At 31.8% G+C, this 18,350-nt stretch overlaps 1 protein-coding gene across 3 annotated transcripts in view; it reads right to left on the bottom strand.

Annotated features, from left to right (window-relative positions):
- Nucleotides 1–5,696: 5,696 nt before the first annotated feature.
- LOC106460333 (CUB and sushi domain-containing protein 3-like) overlaps nt 5,697–18,350 on the bottom strand; it is a 107,901-nt gene continuing 95,247 nt past the window's right edge. For all 3 annotated transcript variants that reach the window (XM_022387432.1, XM_022387426.1, XM_022387442.1), the window contains 6 exons: nt 17,629–17,808; nt 14,941–15,120; nt 13,507–13,686; nt 10,545–10,595; nt 9,552–9,618; nt 5,697–7,748 (listed from right to left, as the gene is read on the bottom strand). In XM_022387432.1, coding sequence (XP_022243140.1) covers nt 7,451–7,748; nt 9,552–9,618; nt 10,545–10,595; nt 13,507–13,686; nt 14,941–15,120; nt 17,629–17,808 — 956 coding nt within the window. In that variant the 3' untranslated portion in view covers nt 5,697–7,450. The remainder of the gene's footprint in view (nt 7,749–9,551; nt 9,619–10,544; nt 10,596–13,506; nt 13,687–14,940; nt 15,121–17,628; nt 17,809–18,350) is intronic.

Raw genomic sequence — 18,350 nt, 5'->3', positions numbered from 1 at the left:
AGATCGAGGAACATCACGAATAATCCAGTATTTGCTAGGCGCCCTCTATTCTTGTATATAAGGACACCAGACAATGAATCGGGATAGAATTGCAGACAGGCAGATAGAGACGGACAATTGAGTCAATCGGGGTAAAGTGCGTGAATCGTTCATTGTGAATTATAACGTGTGTTTAAGTTAAACTGATTGTAGAACTTAAGTGTATTGCAAAGTTGTATTGAGAAAGAATAAACTAGTTTTATTTAATAAATGACTTGTATCGCTGAAATTTCTGGGAAAGAACTTCTACGGAAAATTAACAAACGAACAGAGACGTAACACTATAATGAGTTTCTTCTTGTGTAATATAGATACTATCTGGAGTACCTGTCCCCTGGACGGAAGTTATGTAAATTCATGATTAATGAAAGGTTATCTTAAGACATGAAAAGTTGTTTCCCTTATATGCAATTGTAAAAAAAACACCCATAAAAACCGTAAAATGCAAAACTGAAAACATGTATGTATCTCCCCATGGACTCAATGAACCTCCATACCAAATTTGGTGAAGATCCATCTACAGGGAGCGAAGTAGTGATAAAAAACGCCTAAAATGCCCATAAAAACCGTAAACGCAAAACTGAAAATTTGTACCTACCCTCGCATGGACCTAATGAACCCCATCCCAATTTGGTGATTATCCATTCACACCCTGTGAAGTAGTTACTTGGGCATACAACAGGCACTACTATTATATTTATATAGATACATAATATTACAGTTTCAGTGAAACGTACAAAAATATGTAATTATCGTATTTTTATACATTATATGCTTTTTAGTGTTCCATTGTGTTAGCCTCACAAACCTGACGCAAATATAGTTCAACATATTTGATATGTCCGTTAGCACAACTGTGTCAATGTAATAGAGATTTAATTATTTACACTCTCAAATTATAAAACTGTTTTTCATGTATCATTTACTTATTTTTAAAACTTATGGTAAAAAATGTGAGTATTTCTTTAACAAATAAATGAAAGCAGTTTTATTCTTTGAGAGTTTAAATCCTTAAATTTCTATTACATGGTGAAGTGTACTTTCAGAATGGCACTACATAAAAAAAGTCAAATTTCAATAAACTATTAGAAATAAGCATTTTCATCTCCTTAATCTACCTTCTATTTATAATGGTCCTCCGGTGGGTAAGCGCTACGTTTATTGACTTACAACTGTAAAATCCGGTGTTCATTTTCCGCGGCAGACAGAGAGCATATTGCCCATTGTGTACCTTTGCGGTAGAAACATCAGCAGCCGACAACTATCATACAACACAGTACATAACCCAGTCAACACCATTTCAACTGTCAAGCATGGTGATGGCAGCATCATGTTATGAGGATGCTTCCCATCAGAAGGGAATGGGAAGCTTGTCAGGATTGAGGGGAAGATGGATGGTGCAATGTACAGGCGAATCCTAGAGGAAAACCTGCCTGAGTCAGCCAAAAATCTAAAACTAGGTCGAAAATTTACATTTCAGCAGGACTACGACCCGAAGCACAAGGCCAAAGCCACAATGGAGTGGTTTAAAAAGAGAAAAGTGAATGTTCTGGAGTGGTCTAGTCAAAGTCCTGAATTGAATACAATAGAAAGGCGAAACTTGAAGATTGCAGTCTATAAACGATCCCCAACGAACTTGTCAGATTTGGAGCAATTTTACCAGAAAGAATGGTCAAAAATTACATTTTCGCATTGTACAAAGCTAGTAGAGACCTATACAAAAAGACTCACAGTAGTAATTGCTGCCAAAGGTGCTTCCACCAAGTACTGAGTTAGGGGGTTGAATACATATGTAATCAGCAAATTTCAATTTATACATTTCCTTTGCAGGTTTTGCTGACATTCAACCTCCTTCACACATAACAGTGTTAAGTTTGATCATTAGAGTTTTGAATAAAAACAAGTGTATTAAAAACAATTGTTGACATTATTTGTATTACGCCAAAATGTGACATTATTGGTAGGGAATGAATACTTTTGCAAGGCACTGTATTTTCAATTATTGTAATCTCTGTGTTTGATTGCTTGATTTTCCTGAAAAATAAAAGTAAATCTGTTTTACTTGCACTACAGTGATAACTTAAATTCTCGTGGAGTGAATATCATTGTGGTAATTTAAGTTATGTGTTTTTGTATTTTCTCGCCTCGGAGTCAAACCAGAGCCTTCTCAAATACTATATGAATGCTCTAACGACTGAGCTAAATGGTAAGTTGTTAGTTAGCTAATTTCTAACAACTAAAAGTATTACACCAAGTACAGTCATGGTAGTGACTCCGAACAAGCTAACCTGGAAGGATTGAGTAACGCTACCGTGGCTCTATATACAGGATTGGGCTTTTCGCCAAATCTGTTGTTTCGCTGCAACTGTTCCAAATGCTGTAGTGCCACTACTATTATGTTTCTAAACAAATTTAAGCACTCTTACATCATATTACAAACAGCAGCTTCATTTCTGTTTTGAATTAAGAGAAGCAAGCAATCAAAAAGAGGTAAGATTATGGTTGTTGTTCACCTTCTTCTTGTACAAGAGGCAAAACACATAGTAAACAAAGAAAAACCGAAATGAAACAAAATTTTTTTGTTAGATATTAATCTGAACTTGGATTTGACAACTGTAGCATATATATATTAATATTTTTATTATTTTATTTTGATAATCTTAAACGAACTGCTCTCCACAGCCAGTAGGTTAAAACTAATTATGTAAGGGTCAAGAAACAGATGGAAAACCTGAAACGAAGGAATGGCATAATAATTTGATACGCTGTCTTTGTGTTGATAGATTCTCCTAATAGCTGGAGTTCAAATCCCACTTCGGATGAAACCTTAATTTTCATTACTTTTAAAACAATAATTAAAACAAAAAAGCAATGATATCTGATTAAATGGATCAGCCATATAAAGACGTGATATAAAAAAAAAAAAGAGTCAAGTTATTCAAAGATTGTGAACGTTTTACTAAAACTATTTGGGAGACTCACCACGCCATGTTACCATATCTGATCATTCTTTATCTAATGGCCCCCCAGTGGCACAGTGGTATGTCTGCGGACTTACAACGCTAGAATCCGGGTTTCGATACCCGTGGTGGCAGAACACAGATAGTCCATTGTGTAGCTTTGTGCTTAATTACAAAAAAAAAAAACTCTATTTGATGACCGTTCGTCTTGATTATAGACCTGCGGCATAGTTTTCATTGCAAAAGGTTCTTTCATGAGGTTGCATGTCTAAAGCACACGCTCCTCCCTGCTAGCCTTCCATAAGCCATGTAGTTTACGACAATGACAGTTTCTAAGTGCCCATTTCAACAATCCAATCACACAGAATCCTATAGACTTTGCGTCTGGCAACACAGCCACTATGTCTTCGCATGAAATAACATGGATACCCATTTCATTCTCTAACTGTTTGAGGTATGCATGGCTAAACGAATATCTCGTGGAATTAACTTGCATCACTTTTCCAGATGGCGATCCGCACATTTTTTTTAAGTTCATAATCCGGGCAAAGGACGGGTACCTCAGTTTGTTATACATGTTTGAATGTTTAAATTTTATAAAAGCTCTCGCATATAGAATTAATTTTTTATTAATTTCTTTGGGGAGGGATACTTCTAAGATTAAAATTTGTAACTGGAAAACTTTTTACAATTGTAGCAGCATGCTTCCGAACAAACATTTTCAGTTTTAATGAAATTGTTGTTGGAATGCTATTTTAAGATTTTTTTATTTTTGAAATGTAGAATTGATAATAATATTATTACCTCCGCCACCGAAGGTGGACGGAGGTTATGTCCCCCCCCCCCTATCTGTGTGTTTGTAAGCACGATTTCTTGTTTTGTTTTATTTCGCGCAAAGCTACACGAAGGCTATCTGCATTAGTCGTCCCTAATTTAGCAGTGTAAGACTAGAGGGAAGAAAGCTAGTCATCACCACCCACCGCCAACTCTTGGGTTACTCTTTTACTAACGAATAGTGGGATTGACCGTCACATTATAACGCCACCACGGCTGAAAGGGCGAGCATGTTTGGTGTGATGGAGATTCGAACCTGCGACCCTCAGATTGCGAGTCGAGGGCCTTAACCACCTCGCCATGCCGGGCCCAAAATGTATTGTTAGAGGTTAATTCCCTATGGCAAAATGAATATGTCTGTGGATGAGAACCGTCTAGTAGTACAGCCTACGTATTTCTCATCATAATAAAGACATACAAATTTTTAGATAACAAATGCCATCTTATTTTTAGTTATTATATCCTTGAAATGAAAACCGGAATATTCGTTAGCGTTTAATTTTTCACTGAGAGAAAGACATAGTGTAGGATTTGCGCCACACCAAGTGGAAAACGTGATGGATCCATTGTTTTTATTGCTATCGGTGCATTCAGTTTTAGTAAATCAAATGTTTGTTACTTAGTCTTTAAGACGTGAAGTCACAACATGGTCATCTTTCATTCGAAAGGAAAGAAAATATAGCATGTATTGAGTAGTTTTGAAATACAAATGTTTGATATGTACGATCGAACAATTTTCGAACTTGGCGAACATCACTAAATGTTTTATCTCGATATGATTCCTGAACAAGGAAGTCGTAATTCACGAATCAAATATCATGATACTAATTCCGATTTTAATCATTTGATTCTAAACTCAAAGTTTTCAGTTAATTAACTATATTATTAGTTAGGAACAGATTAAAGGTGACTCGGGCCCCGGGCGGTAGCCCGACCAAGGGACCCCCTACTTGCATTGACATCCTGCAGTGTATTTCATTATTATGATGTGCTGGTAAGCTATGGGTCCTCTCTAAGCCTGGGCTAGCACTTTCCACCATAAAGCTTTGAACCAAATAATGGGACTGACTGTCACTTTTAGAATGCACCCACAGTTGATGGTGCATATGCATATTCAGAGGCTTTTTAGCTTAAATAATGTAAAATGTATATATACACACACATGTACAAATGAACTTTTTCTTATTATATGGATTGTTATGTTGGGCTTCATCAAGAATAACATCTACACAGAATGTAGAATAAGTAGTAATCTTTTATACACATCTCAATTGTACAACTGTATAAGATAAATGTGTGCACTGTGTATTAACTTTGTGTTTAACTATTAAGTTTATCTACTAGTTGACACCATCTCATTTGTAGTCCATCAGAGTTGTTTCATTTCGTATGACTACTGAGTTCTTAATAACTCTTACAATCTTATTTATTCCTTTAAACATATTTGCTAAGTTTCAGACTTTCATTAGAAAAAGTAATTTGTTAGTAAACATATGGGCACATGTGTATAGACATGGAACATGATTTTTATTTGATGCCTAATGATAAACATCCTCAGTAAGAAAGAGAAACCATATGCAAAATTGATGAGCCTTATGTACACTAGAACTGTTTTGTGATATTGTTACAATCACTAGTGTGATATATTAAGCTAAATCTTTATATTTTTTTTGCTATTTCTCTGTAGTTCTCTCAATGGTCACGATAACGGAAACTTGACAGTGGGTTAAACTTCCTAAAATACCACTGTGATTTCATAAGAGATGTCACTTTGAAGGAACAATATAGGACTATGATTTAAGAGAAACTAGTGGTATAAAACTTTGACTCATGAAAATTGATATCCAAAATTACTAACTTTATTTGACATCTGTAGTACATACCCCTTGTTTGGTTAGTGTTTGAATGCTACAGCTCACAACATAATATACATGACATGCAAGATTACTTACTGGTATTCTGGTATCATTTGCACTTTAGTATTCAGATTTAATTTATAAATAAACAAGAATAAACAATAACTTCATAATTTCTTTGTTTAGTCATAAGTTTCATATTATACTGCAATTTTACAGTAACAACTTTTCACAGTCAACATAACTATGGTTCTCAGGGAAAAAACCCATGACAATCATATTTGGTTAAACAATTTTACATAACTTTGTTTTAAGTGGTAGTACAGTAAGAACATAAAAAATCTGAGTCAAAATTAAAAACACTATACAAACTTTACAAGGACTTTACAATAATAGTTTTTATAATAATTTGTATGTGTATATACATTTTTTTCTGTATAAAATAGTAGTTTTTCTATATATTTGTTTTTGTATTTCCATAACATTTATTCCAGTCTATCCCGATAACCTGAAAAATTGTCAACATAAACAGTTATGACCTATACAAACACTATTTGTTAAAGAAATAACCACAGTAAGTAAAACAATGAACAATATCCTAATGCAAATCAAGGAAGAAATTTTTTTATCAGTTACTTTTTCTACATAATATTCTGTGAAAAAAAAAAGAGAAGATAAAAACAAAAACTTCATAGCTTGTTTGTTTCAATAACTTTTAATTCTTTTATAAAATGTGGTAAAAACAATTCTTTATACTATCCTCAGCTAATTTTTGATGAAGTAAATGGTCTTCAAGTTTATAGGAACTAAAAATAAAGACTAAAATACAAAATATAGAACTTCACATATTCTTTCATGAACAAGTATCTTTGCAATAAATTTTACCTTCATAAGCTCATTAAGTTGTGAAATACAGATTACAAAACTGCTTGAATTTGTTAGAGTTACTGAAAAATAAAAATTATAACCACCCTATAACATTCTTCTAACTTTTTTAAACATTACCTGGTTAAGACATTTTAAACTAGATTTTATAAAAAGACAAAAGAATCAATATTGACAAAATGATAAGATCAAGACAAAATTTATGAAAATTCATTTTGCAAGTAAGTATTTTGATTAGCCATACCTATAAAAATGTGTGTACTATTGAAATAGTAGGTTTCTACTGTTAACCAAAAAAATTAAAAAGCAACAAAAGGCCATTTGGCCCACAGTAACTACAAATTAATCTCTTGAACATTCTTTCATTCCACTTAAGGACTAAATTAAATACTTCTCACCAATAAGCCATACAACAACAACACCTTAGAATTACAAGGACTACCACCACAACTATTTCATCAGAAAAAAATGCTCCAAAATTGAGAGAGTTAATTTTGTCAAGTATGAACTATGCATATTAGAATCAAAAATGTTTACTCATTATTTACAACAAAAATGTCTGGTATAATACAAAGTGGTTTCATTATAAAAATTCAATTGGTCAGCATAGAAGACAAATCACTTGTTACAAGTTTATAAGTACAGTTGTATTCACTATAATTATCATTCACTAAACAGTGGAACAGTTTCCAAGCTCTAATGTGTAGTATAATAAAAAAAATATGTGAATGTTAAGGTTTTTTGGAAATCTTGTCTGTGATTCTGATGGAGTTGTCTTTTACTTGATTTTCTTTTCCATCAGAAGGTTGTATAACACATCAACTGTTACCCTAATAGATGATTTCATCTAGTTTTAGGCTTGCTTTATTGTCCACTTTAAATATTACTTGTATTATCACAAGCTACTTTATTTTCTTGTCCATTTATACTCGCAGGTGAAACTAACCTCTGTCCATTAACTGTAACATTAGCATAAATAGGTTGTGGGTTTGCACTAAATGTTACTAATCCATTGGGATTGTGACGAATATCTCCACTTTCATTCAAATTATCTGGGTCTCCTCGACCATCTGCTTCCATACTGAAGTTGGAGTAGGACAAGACAGAAGCTTGTTTTCCCTGTGTTCTATGAACTGGCACATTTCCTGAGTTTTTAGTTAGCCTCCCCTTTTTCCTGTAATTGCCATATTCAACATTATGAAACTAAATAATTTTTAATTGAAAAATACAAGTAAAAATGTATAATTACAAAACATTTCCAAAGAATAGTGATGTACAGGAAGCTCTAAAAGTGAGCAAGCATTGAATATTTTGATTCTTTGAACTTTAAAACAAAGTAATATTTGTTTAAAATTATGAGTGCAGTAAAACAGTAATGCATATGTTTCAGTTATATGAGATATAATTCAGTAATGTTTCAAAAGTACACACAATCAAAATATCTTAGTGTATAAATATTTTTCAAAAGTTCTTGTACATGCTAAAATGTGTTCATAAAACTCTCAGCATCTTGGTTGTTTCACTACAAATTCATATAAAATCATGAAGTTACATAATTACACTCTAAATTTAATTTCAGGAGTAAAATAATGCATATATAATGTTGAGAAAACACTGTGAGCAAAAAGACACAGTTAAATAAATAAACAAATAAGCTCATAAAGAAAAAGCAGAGAATGCAAAATATTTTCAAGCTCTTAGGTAAATGCTTTTTGAAGGACAAAAAATGTATATTTATTGATACAGATGCTATTAAAGCATTTAAAGAAGGAAGCTGCTAAATTTACTTAGTTTAGTTAACAAGTTGATCCACTAGGTTTTCTAGTCAGGCAACTACTGCTCTAAAGTGTGATGTGCCCAAGTGTCCAGTTACTTCAATTACTATATTCATAAACTTGAAATGTGGAAGAAAATTTTCTTCCATTGTCTTTTTCCCACATTACTTTAAGAAGTATGTTTAAGCCTTAATTCTGTCTTGTTGTTTTTTTCAGGTCTAAGAAAATAATTCATGTACTGCAAGGTCATGAACAGCCTGATACAAACATACATAACCTTTAATGATAACCAGTGGTGTAGTGTTAAGTAAAGAAGTACCAGAATACATTTAATTAACTGTGTAAGGTGGGATTCGTTCAAAATAGTGGCAGTACGGTGTTCCAACTAAAAAAAAAGTACAGGTATGCTGTGCCCATGCGTTCCCACCCCACTACACCTCTGATGATAACAAGGTTATATAAACTTTATGGTATATAAAAATATGCAATGCAAGAAAATGAAAATAAGTCCAATGATATCCAATACCTAATAACTGTTTCAAGTTCAAGTAATTCTCACAATAAAGGAGATAATATACATCTATAATCTTAAAATAGTCTTCAATAGTACTCTCTATAGCTTTTTGTGCAAACATCACAAAGTAATTTGCTTCAATACATTTTTACAAATATTTTATATTTTGTTCTTCCAAAATGCTTTAAATTCTATTTTAATCTTGCAAGTCAAAGTTTCATATGACAACTATGTATCCACTCCTTTAAAAACATAAAAACAAACTGCTTCCTCCTTTTAGAATGATTAGAACCTAAACTGGGCATTATTTTTATATTTTCTTTCTGAAAGTACATAAAACATTTTGTTTTTTACATAACTACAGCCCAAATCTGACAAACAGCATCCTTTGATACTTTAAGGGAGAGAGAGAGAAAATAAAAAGTCTGTAGAAGAACAATCTTTTTTCATAATATAAACATATGGCATTTGAATTTACTTATTTTGACTAAACATAAATACATTTTTAGCATACTTCCTTGTATAATATTTATGAAAACCAATATCATTTATGAAAAAATACGATGATGATTTAATAATCCCAAAATTGTTTTAACAAAATACTAAAACATCTAAAAATTGTAACAAATGAATAACAAGGAATTTAAAAATATTTAACCTAATCTTTTAAGCTTTAAAAATTACTTACATTTTTATGCAGACAACAATTATAATCAGCACCAAGACAACACCAATGCCAACAGCTGCACCAATTCCTAGAAAAAAAAATATTATTTACTAAAATAATTTATCCTTTTGCACAAATTTAAGACATAAATCACCACTACATTGCATAGATTTTGCATATTACACATAGAATGATTAAACATAACATGGATATGTAACATTGTTATTAGTAATAGAATTTAAATAGCAACTAATGTGCTTCATAAATTATTTGTATATAAAAATATTTCACTATTTGCAGCAGTAAAGAAAGCATAACTGAACCTGAATATACAGTCTTTTATTGTTTCAGGATATGAAATGTTGCATGCAAAAGTTCCAATTTTTCAGTTTCATTCTGAATGTTATTTAAGTCTTTTAAATTACTGCTAACCTGGCTCATTTTAAAACTTGCTACTGAAATTAAAGGATTACTTCTGTTACATTTTTGCTCAGGTCATAAAAAAAAGTGATTTGTGATAATTTAAAACATCAGTTTAAACTGCTCTTGTGTCATCAGATTTTCTTAATATTTAATATAAAGGTACTAAAATCTGTATAGGTAGATGTAGATCAAATGGTAAGAAACAGTCATTGTTTAAGTTCTTATTATAATTGAACATGAGATTTTTACTGGTTAATGTTGAATGACCTGGTGCTTTTTTTTTCAGGACTGAAAGCTTACCAGAACAGTTCAGCCTTCCTCACAAGTATCAGTAAGTTGAAATGGTGTTATTACTTACAATGAAAATTAAACTGAAACAATTTATCTCAAATTATTATTACCAGTCTACCAAACTAGTGTTAAAATTACTGAAACATTGCGATCCTTTATCAGTTACAAGTAAACTGACAAAGCAAAATCTTACACAAAACTGCTAGTGTACTGACACAGCTTAAGCCTACCTAAAATTGTGGTTAAAATGATACTCCCATTCACAAATATTATTTTAGTGGACCTAGTGCAAATAATTACCTATAGTTTTTGATCTGCTTGTATCAGAGTCAGATGTCTGGCTATCTGAAACTATAAAAAAGAAAGCACTGTTCACTGAGAAGTATTTATTTATTATAGAAGATCAAAATTTACTAAGACATATTCTAAAGTATGAAAAAACAGAAAATGTTTAAGGAGAGTAGAATTAGGTCTGACATATCAAACAAAAACTTATTAAAATTTTTAAAAATGTTTTAGAATTAGCAAAGCTAAAGTTTCAATTGTTACTCATATATTTACAAACTTGAATTGAATAATAATGATCACGGTTTGGCTATATTTTCACTGTATAACAATTTTTGGCAAACCAAACAACTAATATGTTCATTAAAGTCTTGAATTGAAAAGATCTTTAAAAAATTCATTTTTCAACCAAAGAAAAAATTCAATGGAGAGGTTATAAAAAAAAAAGAAGCTTGTTTTAACAGTGGAATTAGTGGAATTTTTCTCTTCTTAAAATCCGAAAATGGAAATTTCAAACCAAATGTATAATTCAGTCATATTTGTTATGCTTTAAAATTTATGTGATTAATATAGATATCATTCACAAGGATGATAAAGCAAAGAACCAAGAAATATGATTCTTGCATGAATTTTCAGGTTAGGATGATTTAACACTCACAGAATATTTACAGATAAATTACCATAAATTAAATCTCAAAGAATATATAATGCTTTATATTAATAGATGTTAAGATACACCAAATGCATTGTTATTACAATGTCCACCACAGATGAATAATTTCCAAATAAACACATGCCAAGCATCTATAATATTGTTACGACAGCGGAAGTCACATGATGCTGGTAACACGTAATGAGTATCTAGAAGGTTCCTGAAGAGGCTAGTGCATTCTAGACGCCCTCTATTCTTGTATATAAGTGAGGCAGATAAAGCGAGACAATGAATCAGAATTGGAATAGCAGACACAGAGACAGATAATCGAGTCAAGCCGTAAGTAAAGTGTGTAAATCATTGTGAATTATAGTGTGTGTTTAAGTTAAAGTGACTGTGGAAATTAAATGTATTGCAAAGTTGTATTGAGAAAGAATAAACTAGTTTTATTTAAGAAAGGACCTGTATCGCTGAAGTTCTTCGGAAAGAATTTTTACGGGTAATTAACAAACAACCAGAGATGTAACAATACTAAAGTATGATGTCTCTGTTCATCAGATTCAGGATGACAATCAATATTTTTGCTTTCTACCTTCATAAGGGCCATCATGAATGTATCAGTACCATTTCAACATATCAACAGACTTTAGGTTTAGAACCCAGGCTCATAATATTTGTTTTCACAAGGTCCACAATGGATGCATCACATCCAATTAAATAAATGCATTGCTACCATACTACTAAGGCCTGATGAAAGCTCATGACTTCTGTCTTTGTCATATCCCTATGAATGTATCACAAATATTTTAACAAACGCATAACTACTACATTTTTACAGCCTGTTGAAGTTTCATGACCCTATGGATGTGACACAACCATGTCACTATTCCCCCAACCTCAATATTGCTATAACCTAGTGAAGCTAGAAAGCTAAAACATTTTTCTCAATAATCATTTTACTGGGAAGTTCATCTGTTAAAGTTCCTCTTTGCCTAAATATAAACAGTATATATTTACTCCAACAGAGTGAAGACTAGAAAACAAAAGCAATATATCCAAGTTATTTTAATTAATATGTGATACAATTACCAAAATATTTCCTTATTGACTGCTTGATAAACTTAATGAATTTAAAAACAAGAACATTCCAGCTGCAGATTACATCAAACAAACATTTGAGCTACACCAAACTGCACAACTATAATAACAGTGCCTAAATATATGTATCTTACAGTTACAATTGTAAAACCATCTTGTCTTACACTCCCCATCTATGATGTTCTCATTTGGATTTGAAGATGAAGGAATTTCTATGAGTAAAAATATATAAAACATATTTCTTTAGCCTCTACAAACTAAATCATTTTGGTGTATTCAAAATTTTCAAATGACAAATCTTTACATGCATAGACAAGAACAAGACAAGTAGGAAAAAGAACAAACCAATGATTTATCTTCTTTGGTTTCCAAATTATGAATAATTGTGTTAATACTTTCAATATACCTAGATTCTTGGTTATATATTGAACTCAGTGTGAGCAATGTACTACTTACCAGTAAAAGTTAATGGGCTTCTGACTGTTAGTAAATAGTGCAAACAGATTACTACTACATACTAAAATTGGTGCTTAGGTATCTATCTATACACAAAATCTATAGTGTACAACATAATTCTTATAGATACAATTTATTTCCTGATTAAACACTATGTAAAGTTAATAAATCACTATAATAGTAAAAAACACAATAAAATAATTTTCTATTAATCAAAATTCCTAGTGCCATGGATATGAAATAAAGTCAAACCTGAATAAATTACTATTTACCAATACATCTAATTTTACTGCGAAGTAAACAAAGTGTGAGTAGCTACCTTATTATGTGTGACTGTAATTTTCCAACATACACAATCAATGTAAACAAACTACTATTTATCAATACATCTAATTTTGCTGCGAAGTAAACAAAGTGTGAGTAGCAACCTTGTTATGTGTGACTCTGTAATTTTCCAACATACACAATCAATGTAAACAAAGTACTATTTATCAATACATCTAATTTTGCTGCGAAGTAAACAAAGTGTGAGTAGCTATCTTGTTATGTGTGACTCTGTAATTTTCCAACATACACAATCAATGTAAACAAAGTACTATATATCAATATACTTAATCTTCTTATGGTGTAGTAAGCAAAGTGTGAACAACTTCCTTACTACATATATATCTATGTTCCTGCTTATATAAACAACCAATGTTAACAAATTACATTTTTTACAGTGACATTTAGCCTCTTGACTTTATATTAAATTTAGTTTTACTAACTTACCGATACACATAGGTTCTTCGCCACTCCAGTTACCAGAAGACAAACATTGTCTAACAGGGTCTCCAACTATCATGAATTCTGGTAAACATGTGTACTGAACCATTGCTTGAAATATTGTTGTTTCATTCATCAGGTAACTTTGACCATTGGTAATTACAGCAGGTTGCCCACAATCAATCACTGTAGAGAAAAACAAAAAAGTGTTATAACAGTACACCTGTATAACTTTTTAATCTCTTAATAGTCTCCAAATTATAAGACTAAGTTATTGCTGTTGCTTAAGAGCATACACTAATATCAGTAAAATAAATATCATTATTTTAATTATGTTGATTTCACTTTTACAATGATTACAATTCCAAACAGTTGTTTCTAAGTATTTCCTTAAAATAAAACATCAATACTGGGTTTAAAAAAATGAGGTGTTAATGTTGTTAGTTTTTTTGGTACAGAGCTGTACAATAGGCTATCTGCATACTGTCCATTGAAGAGAATCTAACCCTGAATTTTAGCATATCATAAGTCCATAAATTTGTTACTGACACAATGGAATTTAAGAAAAATATGTATAACAAAATATATGTGGTAGATATGCAACCTTATTTAAAACATTAATAACAGAAGGTTTTGATCAAAATCTTGGTTGATGTTTTCACAAAAAAGATAATAACTACAATTTCTTTAAAGGCTTGGGTAATATACATGACTGCTATAATCTTTACGATGGATGTTCAGAAAGAACTGTAAATTTATTTTCAGTAAGAAAACCATTTCAGGTTATGACTAACAAACCATATGAATGGTGATAAAGATAGAGGATGTGGGCAACAAGACATCCCTTCTCAGCATAACTTCCATTACATACAAGACATTTCACATTATTCTGTAAGTTTCATCATATCACTATAGTAAAATGCAAGAGTAGTGATACAAATCAAATTTAATAGTTCAAATTGGTGTATATAAGTGTTTTACACTTACAATTTTCTGAAACTAGTCTGGCTCACAGACACCCCCCCCCCCCCAATGAAAGAATGGACCATTTCAAGCTTTAACTTGTTGTTAAACAAATGTTTAAACAACTCTATTCACATTTAATAGTTTTTTAAGGTAATTACATACATGGAAGTGTTGTCCATGCAAACCATCCCTCAGAAGACCAAGAAAGATGGAAATCCCAAGTTTCTAAATTAGGGCTATACCCCTAATGAAAAATGACCATTCAGCTGATCTTCTTAATTTCAGTCATTACACAGTAAGCAATATAATGGTACATTTAATCTTCTCACTGTGCAGTAAGCAAAGTGTGAGCAACTTTCCTGTTACATATGCATGTATATTTCTACCTATATACACAATTAATGAAACAAATTACTTTTTCACAGTTACATTTAGCCTCCTGTCTTCATATTAAATCTAGCAGTAGTAACTTACAAATACACATAGGCTCTTCTCCACTCCAGTTACCAGAAGATAAGCATTGTCTAATAGGGTCTCCAACTATCCTATATCCTGTTAAACATGTGTACTCGACCATTGCTTGAAATATTGTTGTTCCATTCATCAGGTAACGAAGACCATTAGTAATTACAGCTAGCTGCCCACAGTCAACAACTGTAGAGAAAACCCAGAAAAAATGTGTTATAACAATACACTTGTATACCTTTTAATATCTTAAGCTATAACTGTTGTTTAAGAGCATACACTAATACCAGTACAATAAAAATCATTATTACTTTAATTGTTTTGATTTAATTTTTACAATAATTACTGTTCAAATGACTCTACAAATAGTGTTGTTTCCAAGTATTATCTTTTAAAACTGGTTTTAAGAATGTGATGTATCAGAGAGTGCACTTGCAATCTCTTTGTAGGAATGTCACAGAAGCCCATACTAAAGCAATACAAAAGTCATCTGGATTTTCTTTACTACAGGTTGTCAAAAGCTAGATATGAAAAGCTACCTGGTATAGTTGCTCTATCTTCAGTGTATATTCCACTTTTCAAGTATCCAGAGCATCCCAAAGTCAAAAACCAGTGAATAATCAAACCAAGATTTCTTATTTTTTGTTCAATTATCATCTTTCTTCAACAGGCCTAGCACCTACCTAGTTCTAGCAGTAACTATAATGTTATCATCATTTGATAGAGTAAAACAATCTTCACAACCTTTACTTACCTATTTTATTATTATTATATGCAAAATTTACAAAGCTTTAGAATACACTCTATAACCTAGTATCCCATGTATGCCATCTCATAAAAAAAGTAAACAAACAAGTATTAGTAAAACATTTATCACTAAATAAAAAAGCTATGTTGGGTTGGCTGCTGAACTTGAAAAAAGGAACCAAACAAGATAGGGATGGAAGTGGACATACCACTTGATCCAGGTTATGATCACATAGCAGACTAAGCTGTCTTGACTTTACATGGAGAATAAAATCCCTACATTACTGGCTTCCCCACTCTGTCTATCAAAAGCTTGGTGTTTGAATAGAATCTCAGCTTTCATCATTATATCCTTCCTTTAGTTACCTGGCTTCTATCCTTATCTTGTTTGGCTCCTTTTTCAAATAGAGTAGCTAGCTCTAGATAGCTTTTTTACTTAGAGATAATTTTTTTCTTAATGCTTGTAACAAAACATACAACCTGATTTAAAACATTAACAAAATATGTTATGATAAAAATCTTACTTAGTATTTTAATAGTAAATTAATGATTAAAACTTCAAGGGAAATTATAATTTTATAAATGATGTTCAGATAGACTTGGAAACTTATTCCCAATAAGAAAACCACTTTCAGATTATGACCATCAAATCATACCAGTGGTGATACAGATGGAGGATGTGGGCAACAAGACATCATTTCTCAACATAGCTTCTATTAATTACAAGACAATTCACATTATTCTGTAAGTTTCATCATACCACTATGGTAAAAATAAAGGAGTGGTGATACAAATCTAATTTCATCAGTGGCAGCTTGTAGTTAATACCGAGGAGAAAGCCAGTGGTATTTTAACCTCAATCCCAAAAAATGTAGAAGACTACAAGAGGTGCTACTTAATTTAGGTATCTTGATTTATCTATACACAACTTCAAGATATCCACTTTTTATAGCTGTAAGCATGTTGGTAACCACCAACTGTCATCATGCCAGACAAGGCCTAGCTATTGTTCACACTTTAAAACTCCAAATTAAGGTAACTTGTTGCACTTTTTAACCAAGCACTGCATATCATTTAATGAAACTCACTTTTAATTGTTTATATCCTTCAAAATACTGAATAATCACATAATCATTAAATTCATACCAGCTCTTGATCACCATGACCTTGTGAGGTTTGCGTGCTCCTCTTGTTGCAAACATTTCTTAAAGTTCATTGCACTGATTTTTTTAAATCTAGATTCTGATTGACTGTGTGACTGGGCACAAATTCCTTGATAAACTAATTAAGCAGGGTCACTCTTCTTGGCTGTTTCCACCACAAGTATAGAGAAATTTAACATATAAAAAAAGAGAAACAAGAGGTGCAACTGTTTTGTGCCTTGCATCATGAGATGTCACTTGATGAACTGGCATACAATTGGACAAGAAGTTTTTGGATAATTTGCTACAAAAATAGGCAGTTTTTCAATAATTTTATGCAGAAAACAAATAAAATATATGTATTAATATAAAAAAACAAATAGTTTATTTATTCACAATCACTAAGAACATAATGGCCTTCTTTTCCTCCTCCAATGAACCACTACTGAAGTTCATACAGTTGTTCTAAGAAAATCACAAATCTGGAAGTGTTATTCATGTAGGCCACTCTGAGAAGACCAACAAAGATGGAAGCCACAAGGTGTTATATTAGAGCTATATACACAAGGAAAAAGGACTGTACATCTGATATTCTTAATTTCAATCATTACACAACAAGAAATATAATGCCTGGAATTATCACAGTACACTTAGTCTTCTTACTGTGCAGTAAGCAAAGTGTGAACAACTTCATAATTACAGATATATCTATGTTCCTGCTTATATACACAATCACTGTTAACAAATTGCTTTTTTACAGTTACATTTAGCCTCCTGATTTATATTAAGTCTAGTTTTACTCACTTACCAATACACATAGGTTCTTCTCCACTCCAGTTACCAGAAGACAAACATTGTCTAATAGAGTTTCCAACTATCCTATACCCTGGTGAACATGTGTACTTAACCATTGATTGAAATATTGTTGTTCCATTTATCAGGTAGCCTTGACCATTGATAATTACAGCAGGTTGCCCACAGTCAACCACTGGAGAGAAAAACCAGAAAAAATGTGTTATAACAATATAATTAAGTAGCTTTTAATTTCCAAGATAGACGATCAGAAAGAATTAATCATTTATTCCCAACAAACAAACCATATCAGATTACGATCAACAAGTGCACATTAATGAATATCAAAGTGGAGGGTGTGAGCAAAAATAAAACTTCTTAATATAGTGTCCAGCTTCCTTTTTTTTGGATTTTTCAAGTATGATATGTATGTTCAATACATCTTGAGATGTGAATATCTTAAAACAATTGTATGCGATTGGATTTGTAACAATAAAATGCATTTTTTACCATAATGCTGGAAGTCACAGAGTGATAAGTTATGACTATATGCAGGAAATTATCGCCCATGTGATCTTAATTGCAATACTTTCATGACAAGCAACCTAAGGTCAGGAATTATCGTGTAGAAAAAGTTCTTTTATTTTGATTCCAAACTACTTGTTGGATAGACTAAAAGAAAGCTAGGTCAGCAGCATTCAGCACTGACACTGTTACTGAGTGACATATGGTCAGTGA

Source organism: Limulus polyphemus, unplaced genomic scaffold, assembly GCF_000517525.1.
Source record: "Limulus polyphemus unplaced genomic scaffold, Limulus_polyphemus-2.1.2 Scaffold33, whole genome shotgun sequence".
NCBI classification, from domain to species: Eukaryota; Metazoa; Arthropoda; class Merostomata; order Xiphosura; family Limulidae; genus Limulus; species Limulus polyphemus.
Note: the sequence above shows the minus strand (reverse complement) of the source record. Positions and strands in the feature narration are given on the sequence as shown.